General features: G+C 36.8%; 1 protein-coding gene across 2 annotated transcripts in view; it reads right to left on the bottom strand.

Moving 5' to 3' along the window:
* The window catches only part of CPNE8 (copine 8), a 200,883-nt gene that overhangs the window by 45,962 nt on the left and 142,913 nt on the right, over nt 1–12,008 (bottom strand). The window contains exon 1 of one of the 2 annotated variants that reach the window (XM_032855345.1): nt 2,110–2,292. The exons of the other annotated variant lie outside the window; for it this stretch is intronic. Coding sequence (XP_032711236.1) covers nt 2,110–2,162 — 53 coding nt within the window. The 5' untranslated portion in view covers nt 2,163–2,292. Of the gene's footprint in view, nt 1–2,109; nt 2,293–12,008 lie in introns of those variants that run through there. 2 annotated transcript variants of the gene reach the window in all.

A 12,008-nucleotide genomic window follows, 5' to 3' on the forward strand; every position in this document is an offset into this window, starting at 1 on the left:
AAAAGCTATACATGACAAATCAGATGTCAAGATGGAGGATTTAACTAGGAGAGAAGATCCGTAGAAAACAAGTTTGTATGTCAAAGAATACTATACACGTGCTGCCTAGCCACACGTGCGTGTGTGCGCATGCGCGCGCACACACACACACACACACACACACACACACACACACACACAGTAATCCCATCTTAGACAACTTTCCTCTGGCTGTCACCATGAATTAATTATTGAGAACTAACAACTGCGATGGGGGTATGCAGGACTGTTTGACTTTCTTCCCAATTTCAAATTCTGTGACAGACGAACTGTCACCATCCTTCTTTAAATTAATCTCGACAAACAGGTTCAGATCCACTAGCTGTTGGAATTTTGAGCCTTTAGGTGAAATTGTGATGCCCGCTTAGCTCCAAGATTCCTCTTATTCTTGCCACACTGGCACCAAGACTACACTTCTTACTGGATATACTGACATGCACTCTTGTTCTCACTTTGGTTCTGGAATTTATCCTGAATCCCTGGTTTACTTGCTTCAGGAGCCATTATCCAGCTCAGTCCTTCCTACCCCCAGCTTTCCACGGGCTAACTCTTAAACCTTTTCCTTGCTTACCTTTTCTCTTTTTTCTTAAAGGTAGTTCAACTATCTAAAAGAGAACAAACACAATTGCCTGATTCCAAATTTTGCTGTATCTTCAAAACTCCTGCTTCCCATGCTCATAAACTACTCACAGGATTAACTGTGAGCAATGAGATCTAGAATGACAGAAAGCTTTCAGATACACAAATGCAAACCCAAATATAAACACTTTCACCTACTTGCAACGGGATCTTGGAAGAGCTACTGAACCTCCCTGCAGCTCCTTTATAGTAAGTTTAACATAATAAAACCTTGCTTGGATTGTTGTTTTGAGGACAAGCACCTGTCCTTCAACAGGCACTCAATAAGCAGTTGTTAGGCTTGTTATCACCATTATTGATGCTAGACTTTTGAGATCTAAGCTAGCACACTTCTTTGAAAACTGCAGTGCACGGTGCTGATCAAATTTCTGGACCTACCAGACTTTCAGGTTATTTCTGAGAACCTGACCCTCCCATGTCAGATTTCCTTCCCTTCACACCACCTGCTAAGGTCTCAACCTGCCCAACCCGAAACTGCAGCACAAATGATCTAACTTTGTTAGGAGGTGTTATCCAGGTACTTCCTCAAACAAAATCCCTTGGCATGAAGTCATTGTACACTTTGACCCCTACCTTGTTTTCTTTTCCATCCTTCCAAACAGTCTGGATTTCTGATGGGTCAGTGAAATGTCAAAAGTCAGAATAAAAAGCAGTAAGACCAACGATGTGGTTCTTCACCTATTTACACTAACGTTCTTGGTCCTTACTAAATCTAGTTTTCATCAATTATGAAACCTTCATGCTTTCTTTGGACTTTGAAGATTGATTTCAGTTATTTTTTTTTTAACACAGTAAGAGTGTTCCAAATTACAACTTCACAAGGCCTTGTAGTTCAAGAGCTTCTTCTCAAGAAAGGTATGCAAGGTGACCAACCTTTTTTCAAATCACTGATTTAGAAAATATTTTATAAGTGACATATCAAAATAAACAAAATATCATCCCAAACAAAAAAAATGGAAGCACTATCCAACAATCCCATTTAAAATGAGGTAGAAGCTAGGGGCACCTGGGTGGCTCAATGGGTTAAGCCTCTGCCTTCAGCTCAGGTCATGATCCCAGGGTCCTGGGATGGAGCCCCCATCTGGCTCTTCTGCCCAGCAGGGAGCCTGCTTCCTCCTCTCTCTGCCTGCCTCTCTGTCTACTTGTGATCTCTCTCTCTGTCAAATAAATAAAAATTAAAATTTTTAATAAATAAATAAATAAATAGATAGATAAAATGAGGTAGAGGCTGAAGAGGCAATAATCCCTAGTAGAAAGATTCTGAACTTTTGAATTACAGATTGGAGTTGGAAACCCACCCTAGCTACCTAGCTAGTTGTGAGTCCTCTGCAAAACTTCCAAGTCTCTAAGCCCTAGTTTTCTCAAATAATGCACAGGTAAGTGTTACACTGAAGAAGCCCTCTAATTAATAAAAATAAAACCCCCAAGTACCTGCTCGTAACAAATATCTGCATGCTGGAGGACAAATCTTTTGAGCAATCCATGTCATCCTCTCCTGGTTCAAATTAATCCCTTCCTCTGTTGGGTCAGAGAGACAGTTCTCTCTCAGCATGAACACATATTTCTCTTCCCTTAATTCTCCCCATAGTATTGGTCAGTGGCATGTCCAGGATGGGGTAATAAACTCCCAACCAGCGTAGGCAGGAGGAAGTGTGTTGTCTCTAGACGACTTAAAACCAATAAAGCAATCTTCTAATACTCAGTCTACATTTTATTATAACCATAAACCAGCAACTCTAAGCGATGTTAAGTGATAAAACTCTCCTGTTCCACCACAACGTGCCCACTGGAGAGAAACTACTGTAGAGAGAATGTGGCTGCAAATGCACACTCCGATCAGAAAACATAACCAAGAAACTGCCTGATACAAAACAGACTGTCAATATTTGGGCTAAATTAGTGCTAGTTCTGATGATGCAGTCTACATGCAGTTTTCCTGGACTCTGAAATAAATGGCTCTGAAAAAAAGTCATCTGAAAAATAACATCAGCTGTCAGTAAGACCACACTTAAAAGGATGGATCTGGACATGTCTAGCCTTTTCAAGCCTGCATTTAAACATGCATAGAAACTGGTATCATGCATTAACCAAAACAAAGTTTAAAAGTCTTAATATTTGGGACGCCTGGGTGGCTCAGTTGGTTAAGCAGCTGCCTTCGGCTCAGGTCATGATCCCAGCGTCCTGGGATCGGGTCCCACATCGGGCTCCTTGCTCTGCAGGTAGCCTGCTTCTCCCTCTGCCTCTGCCTGCCATTCTGTCTGCCTGTGCTCGCTCTCTCTCTCTCATAAATAAATTAAAAAAAAAATCTTAAAAAAAAAAAGTCTTAATATTTGTAAAAGTTTCCTTTCTAAATCAGTTTAGATGAGTGTAGTTTATATATGATAATACTCTGCGTGAATGTATTTATAGAAGGCAGAATGGCTTTGTTTTTATTAGATTTAGCCCCATTGAGCGCTGCGGGGTTTAGCTCTCCACTGATTTGATGAATGCAAAACACTTGGGTGCCACAACAAGAAACCATATAAAAAATCCTAGACATGTATATTCAGTTTTCAAATAAGAAATTGGATTAGGAAAAAAAAAATACCTTACAGTGTTGCATGTTCTGGCAAAATGTGCTCCCTGAGGCAACCTATCTAATATAAAGCCACCAATTTTATAAAACTAAAGCAAACATTTTACAACACTGCTGCACTTGCTTCAAGTATTTTTAAGGGAAAGAAATCCTTATGGAGCTTGTTGATAACAGGACTTACTGATATTCAACTTACCCTTAAAATAACCAGTATCAAGAAGCCCACTTTAGCCTTTAAAATTAGCTTATAATACATAGGTAATTCTTTTTCTCCCCCTCTCAGACTTCTTACTTCTTTTAAGTGGAATATAAACTTTTTATCTATAATTTCACAAAAGTTGTTGAATCAGGGTGGAGTTTGGGTTGAGATTGGAATGGAAAGAATGTCTTGGCATTCCTCCCATAGAGAAGTGAACTATAAGAAAACTACATTTATTGAATTCGTAAACTTTAATATATCTTTTTTTTCTTCATGTCTCTGATAACTAGGACACTTACCACCAACATTATGAAGATCAAATGAGATAAGACACAATGAACTTTAAACAAACTCAAATTACTCAGAAAAATAGTAGCTAGCATTTATTGAGGGTTAACTCATTTACTCCACATAGCCTATAGGCACTATTAATTTTATTCCTATTTCATATAAATGGAAATAGGTTATGATAGTAAGAGGCAGATGTAGGATTTGAACTAGGCAGTTCATGCCAGAACCCAAATTCTTGTTCACTACTATGCACTGCCTCCATTATCAGCAGCTGAATCTTTGCAATTGACTTGACTCTGGCCGAATATTTACCTATTAATTTCCCAGAACTTTCCCACAGAGCAACTCGCCTATTAGCCTCTCTCCTGTGGTCCCTTTCTGCTAAGATGTGAGGGAAAAAAAAAACAGTCCCGTGCTGCTGCTTCTTTTCTTTTTTTTTAAGATTTTATTTATTTTCTTGAGAGAGAGAGAACACCAGTGGGGGTAAGGGCCAGAGGCAGAGGGAGAAGCAGACCCCCTGCTGAGCAGGGAATCTGCTGCAGGGCTCAATCCCAGGACCCTAGCTGGGACCATAACCTGAGGGGAAGTCAGACACTTAACCGACTGAGCCACCCAGGCACTCCCAGTACCCTGCTTCTAATCTTGATCTCATCTTTCCTCCAAGACACTACAAACCCAGATATGAGTTAAATGGAGGTAATTTCTGGCAGAGGCAACATAAAGTCATTTTTCTTGCCCCAGAAAACATAGTTCATCTGTTTCATTTGGTGACTGTGGTATGCACTGTGGAAAGAAGAATGTCACAAGATGATAAACTCTGAGAGAGACAGAAAGGTGTATTACCTAATTCAATGAATTGTCACTCTCTTTGTTTAAAAGTCCTATTTGTCATAATGTTTCATTATGCTAAGAGATTTAGAGGAAAGGGTGGAAAGTCAGGTTTAAAATGGCTTTCTCTTCGGGGTGCCTGGGTGCTTCAGTCATTAAATGTCTGCCTTTGGCTCAGGTCATGATCCTGGAGTCCTGGGATCCAGGCCCCGGCTCCCCCAGTCAGGTTCCCTGCCCAGGGGGAAGCCTGCTTCTCCCTTCTCCCTCTCTCACTCCCCCTGCTTGTGTTCCGTCTTTCGCTGTCTCTCTCTGTCAAATAAACAAAAAATCTTTTAAAAAAATGGCTTTCTCATTAATCTGGATTTATTCAGTGGCTACTTGGTGTTCAACTTTATAAAAATATTTTAAAATTGCCAGTAACTTTGAGAAGACAAGTCATATAAAGTGACAGATTAAAATGACACCAAGGAAACTAGCAACCACTCAGTGTAAGTGGTAGGGATTTCTATAGCTCATCAGAATTAGCTGGATGAGAGTTCAGGCTTTCTTTAGAGGAAGAAAAAGACAGTCTGTAGTCCTGCAAGTTTCTAATACATTCAATAGTCTGATAAAAAGCACGGACTAGGGTTCCATGGTGACATGAAATTCTGGTAACTTAGAGGGACTCAGTATGCAGAATTTGCAATCTGTTTCCCCCTGCATCTGCCACTTGGAGAGATGTGTAAAACTTCACAGATATTTGTTCTTGGTTGTGTTAGTGGTGGAGTAAAGAGTTTCATCAAGACTTAGGACACAGAGAGGACTTAACCAAATTGATATTTATGATTCTGCCCTGGGATGCTTATAGTGTATCTGTAGAATCTATAGATCCATTGAAAATACAGAAAAATTTTACAAATCTGCATAAGTCAATAAACCCACTTTATAGATAATAAAAATTATAATAATGATACTGTTAGTCTAAAGTAGAATCTTAGATTTCAGAACAGCCTGTGACTTCATATGTATCTGACATTGTCCTTACTAATAGTTATTGGGTATTCAAGGCCATATATTAAAGATTACTGAGTAAATATCTTTAGTTCCCGATTATATCAGTAAATATCTTTAGTTCCCAATTATATCAGACTTTTAATATTCAAAATTATTGCTTAATAAGCAAACAGAAATAACATAACCACTAGGATAAATGTACAGAGTGTAATTTTTAAAAAATGACCCCGGGGTCAACAGTCCAGCAGGGACAATCAGTTTTTATTACTCTATAGTAGACATCCCTTGTAGATATTATTCTTCTATTTAGAAAATAAAGCTCTTTATGACTTCAAGTCATAAAATATATCTATGCTCCAGGAAAAGTATGGTACTGCTTAACCCAAAAAAAAAAAAAAAAAAAAAAAAAAAAAAGAGAGAAAGCTCTAAAAATCAGATTTTTATTTCAGAGAATATTTGCATAAAAATTGGAACTTGGCTGATTTAGAATGCATCTGTCTCATCTGCTCACTGTATACCTGAATCCATAAACCTGATGATTGCAGCCAAATAGAGTGTTTTAGCAACTGAGACTGTGAATGAAAAGTAACAAGCTAACAATACGGTGTCACAAACAATCAGGGTTATATTTTCATGTAAATATCTACATCAATAACAACTACAGTAATGGAAGCCCAGAATATCCAATACTAGAAATTAGTCTATAATGTTCCTTCGAATGGGAAGATATTAAAGGACTATGAAAACAATTTTATTTAGTATTTAAATGTGTTCATTCTTAACTCTGCATAATTTCTACTTGGATTCATGGGAAAACAAATAACATTTTTATAATTTTCTATTGAATTATTTTTCTGTGAGCTGAAACAAGAAGAGAGATGAAAATCTGAAGGCAATTCAAGAATTTCTTTCTAAGAGTTTAATCACAAGCTGCTGGTCGTACGTATTCCACATCAGTCACCTGTTTGCCCCCTTTCTCTTTTCTCATGCTCCCACACATGGAAGTGCAAGGGAAATGTTTTACAAAATGAATGCAGTGCACAAAATGAATGCAGGAAAATCTCAACAAACTTTCTTTTGGAAAGCCCAGAGCTAGTCCAGAGTACCAACTGCTTCTCATATTTTACAGGTTGATTTTTTTACCCTTTTTGAAGACCTCCACCTAAGTCAGCTCAGGTTCAACGTGACTGTAACTTAACAATAGTTTCTGCTAGATTAGAAAGGATATGATGAATAGGTCCCAGAATTGAAGCCGAATTAACAATAATGATGCTAATCCAAGTTAGCAATGAAACAATCCACAAACATGGGCAACAAATACTGGTATCTTAGTATTTTAGGTTAAAAGTGAGTAGTCACTACAATATATTATAAAAACAAAATGGAATTGAACACTTTGCTCCAATCATTTCTGAAATACCATACGTATTTGGAAATATGGTAGAGCATCTCTTCAAAAAAAGCTAACCTTGATAATCCCACAAATCTTCAACTGTACTAATAGGACCTCCAAAATACCATGTTGGGTTGCTTGGTTGATTGCAGCCTGAAGTGTCAGCTTATTTCATTGTTCCTCTCCAATGTAATCACAGGACAAAAGGCAAGAACTGATGGCTAAATTAAGAAGAGTCTCATTAGATGCGGGCTGAAGAGGAATTCTATCAAAAACCAAGATGTGAATATTGGGGAAGTTTAGCTGAAGTGTGGACTACACTTAAAAGATGTAGTTGCCAGCTACCTTTCTGTATTCTGTCCTCAGTTAAAAATACTCAGTTCTTTAAGGTGGAACTGGGGGGAAGAAGAAGCAGAAGAAAAGAAAAAAAAAAAAAAGTTTCTGAAACCTAGGTTTCCAAAAACATGAGCTTTTACAAAAGATATCACAATAGCTAATAAATAGAGGTCTCACAGGTAAAAATTGACAATGCCTTATACCATTTATTAAATTAGCAAACTATGTATTATACAACACTGTATACAGTGTGATCCCAATGTTACAAAAAATTGTTGTGTGTTTCAGAATAAACAAACATGTAACTATGATTATCTCTAGGAGATACAATTACAGAGGACCTAGCATAAATTATGTTCTCTTTGCCTAACTCTTCTTTTTCACATTTTGTTTATAATGTATAATTTCACATTTTATGTTTATAATGTGAAATGCAAAGATTTTTATGTTTAAAAATGGGAGACATAACACTTCTTTCCCCCAAATGTGAATATAAACCACTAATTAAATAAAAGTATTTTATTATTTTTGAAAAAAAAAATGAAGAATACGAAATATAACCAAGGTGTTTTAAGAGTTTTCAGAATTTTTTAAGTTTTAAGAGACCAGGAATTCTGATTGTTGTTTTTCACAAGAGTCAGTAGCCATTTATGGAAACTATACATAATTATTGTCAATTATTACAATTAATTCTAATTTGAAATGAGAGCAGATCATTATATTCTATTTTGCTATTATTCAGAAATTTTGTATAATTATGTATCTGCTTTTTATATGATTTTCCACCACTGTAGTGCATTTATCTACCTGGAGGTTGAGATTTCTTTTGTGTGTATGTGTGTTATGTTAGTCTCTGTAGAGTAAATCATTAGTTTTTGATGTAGAGTTCCATGATTCATTGTTTTTGTATAACACCTACTCCATGCAATACGTGTCTTCTTTAACACCCAACACCAGGTTGAGATTTCTTAGTAGTAAGGACAGAGAGCCCAAAATGTTACAATGTCTAAATAGGTGAAAAAAAAACTGACAGAAAATCTACCAAGAAAAATAAAAATACTGTACTGAAATATTTAGATTAGATGTTTATACCTACACTTCCACCTTGTTTTCATATTGATGTTCTCTTTTCAAATTGTTATAATGTTATTTTTATACCAATGGAGATTTTTAAGAAAGATAGGAACATGAAACTCTACTCTTCACTTCTTTAACCAGAACCCATCAAGTATCGTATGAAGTAAATATCTTAATCAATCTCCATAACGCAGTTAATTAAACTTTAAATCTTCATAAATACCTAATAATAAAATTATTAGATACTGCATGCTAGGCTATCTAAATTACTATATATATTTTTTTCAAAGTATATTTTTGACTGGCAGCAGCTAAATGGTAAATATTACATACATAAAGACTAGAATTAACCAAATGAGCTTCTTTTTCATTACTTTTGGAAAAAGAGAAAATTATCGATGAAAATATTACTCATGACAGAAAGGAAGAGGAGAAAATGGGTGAGCACAAAGCAAAAGAGGCCAATGGGTCATTTAGCTCAGGGCCTGACACATAAGAGGTCAAGAAGAGGTTAACAGGAGAGGTAACAAATTACATTGTGTAGTAAGTTGATAGAGTAGTCTTTTGTAGGAATATAAATAATTTCAGAATGCTGAAAAATAAGTATCATTAAGGCCATAAAAGAGTTGGAAAATCTAGTTGAATGACATCATTTTTCAGATACACTGTAAAACTACAGAGGACTGAAATTTAGGTACATGAACTTTTTGGCCTGCCATTATACAGCATGAGGAGTGTCATAAAGCCACCTCACACTATCATTAATAAAAATCAGAATTTAAATTCTTTCGCTCAACTGCTTAACAAGTTCTTAAGAGCAAAGATGCATAAATACACATGCAGAATACAATAATTATTTTGTCTGTCAATCTACATTTCATTATCCAAAGAAACAGTATATTAGTAACTATATTATACATAGTACAAATAATGGTAATAGGTGAATGTGTAATTGCATTATATTTAAAAATATGTTTACTTCATACACCTCTGTATAAAGATAATATATTATAGTTAAATAATATTTTTATGTTCTATTTAGATACAGGTTCATAGAGAAATTAATATTAAGTCCAGTTAGATTAATTATATAGTATATATAAAAAATGGGTTCATATTAAAATCTTGGGAAGACAAGATTAGATAAAGTATACCTCATAGGTTGGGGCTCCATTTATATACAGATTTCTGACAGAAGAAGGCACTCGTATTTCTTCCAGTTTAGGGAGTACTAAAGTAGCAAGTGTGTAAGATTGAAAAAAAAAAAAAAGTCCTGGAGGTTGTACACAGCAGAAAAGTATGGAAGCATGATATAGTCAAGACCATCACTGCTTTAAATATTGTAGAAAACCCATTTGATCTAATTAGCCCTAAAAATCCTCAAAAGGAGAATGTGTACAACCAATAAAAGTTATTTATTGGTAACAGATTCAGAAATGTCCTTTACTAATAGACTCCTATCAAAATATTACAAGATTTGCAGGGTACCTGTTAAGCATTTGACTCTCGATTTTGGCTCATGTCATGATCTCCAGGTTGTGAGATCAAGCCCCCCATCAGGCTCCACACTAGGTGTGGAGCCTGCTTAAGATTCTCTCTCTCTCGGGGCGCGTGGGTGGCTCAGTGGGTTAAAGCCTCTGCCTTCGGCTCAGGTCATGATCCCAGTGTCCTGGGATCGAGCCCCACATTGGGCTCTCTGTTCAGCACGGAGCCTGCTTCGCTTCCTCTCTCTCTGCCTGCCCCTCTGCCTACTTGTGATCTCTGTATGTCAAATAAATAAATAAAATCTTTAAAAAAAAAAAAAAGATTCTCTCTCTCTCTTTCTCTCTCTCCACCCCTCCCCTCTCTTGCTTTCTCTTTTTGCCTGAAAAAAAAAAATTACTAGATTTGCAGTGCTTACAAAACATACAGGGTACTTCTTTCATACACACATATTTTACATGCTCATAACGTAAAACAAAACCAAAACCAAATAATTATTAAACTTCAAATAATTATTTCAATGAACAAATTATAGCAAGATATATCAAGCCCTTTTTTTAATCTTATAAAGAGAATGTTAAGGAATGTCCACTTTTTACCATCCTTCTTTTATCAACTATTACTTAGTATAGTTACTAAGATGTTTATTTATGTAGGAATCTATTTTTTAAGACAAACTCAACTTTCAATTTTCCCATCTTCTAAAGATAAAAATATGCACAGACATTGGACTACTAAGGTGAGTTGGCAATGAGGAAGAAAAGGGGTCAGGGAGAGGTTGACAACTGTGACTCCATCTTGCAACTGCCACCATTTTGTGGAGTTCTTGGAAGAGCAGCTAGTTCCTGGACTCATGATATGTCTTGAGGTTTAGATACCTGGGAATTTATCTGCCCTGTCCTCAATATTAAGCAAAAGAGGTCAGCTAATACCCAAGCAATCTATATCAACTGAAATTTCTACGCTATTACAAAATATAAACAATTTTTATGCTCCCTTACCCTAAAAGCCTCTCACATTGACATTAAATACCTTCTCCAACAATTAGTCAACACAGGACACAAAGTATCTAAAGATTAATTACAATTCTGTTCTGCCTCTTTCAAATTCCTAGGCCATCTTTTAACACCAGATGCACTAAAAATAAAACCAGACAGAATTACTACCATTACACAGCTCCCTCAAGCCTAGCTTGACAGACAATAATGGGTTTCCTGGGCTTCACTGGATACTGTCACCCTTGGATTCCTGAATATTCCCTCAAAGCTCAACCCTTAAGTGTCCCCCCAGCTGCAACCATTCCAGACCTTATCTTATGGCTTCAAGAGACCTAAGAAGCCTTCATACCTTTAAAAAAAACCAGCTTATCTCTTACCCAACTCTAGGACACCCTAATTACCAACTGCCCTTCTTCTCCTTTGTGCATGAACTTTCTAGTAACATCTTGGGAATCCTGACCCAAAGGTATGGAGGCCAACAATGCCCCACAGGATATTACAGTCTTCAACTGGACCCTGTGGCGAAAGGTTGGCCTCTCTGCCTCTATGCCCTATCAGCTGCCTCTCTATTCCTTACTGCCACCAAAAACATAGTACCAGACTCTCCCCATAGGTATTAGTCCTATTAGTCTCTTAGATTCCCAACACACAGAACATCTCTATCTGCCAGTCATATCCTTGCTAGTAGTCATTTCACTCTCTTGTCCTCCTCTCAATCTGCTACCTTACTTCCCTTACCCCTCAACTTTTTTCAGTGAATACTACAGAATATCCTGCACCATATCTTCCTTGATCATTTATAATGCAACATCATCAATAAACCCAGTACAGTGTGGATTTGGGAGGAGAGATTTATGAGGGTCTAATTGAGGGGTAAATAATGAGTCAGTTATAAGGATGCAACCCCCTCTGATGGGAATACCAACTCTTGTTAAGATGTCCCAAACTACAGCCCAGGGGATTCCCCCTAAAATATTGCTGGGTATGTAATAACCCACATACATTCCAACAAAGTACAAAATACTTCCTCTTAACTCCCTTCAGTTCAGGATATTAAGATCATTTACATCATGCCCAATGCCTCTAGTCATATATCATTGCTCCTCCCCACTCCTTCAAAGGTGACGTAACCCCATTTGCTTTAATCTCCTTTCCTTG

Source organism: Lontra canadensis, unplaced genomic scaffold (assembly GCF_010015895.1).
Source record: "Lontra canadensis isolate GAN:19392208 unplaced genomic scaffold, GSC_riverotter_1.0 scaffold9, whole genome shotgun sequence".
Classification (NCBI taxonomy): domain Eukaryota; kingdom Metazoa; phylum Chordata; class Mammalia; order Carnivora; family Mustelidae; genus Lontra; species Lontra canadensis.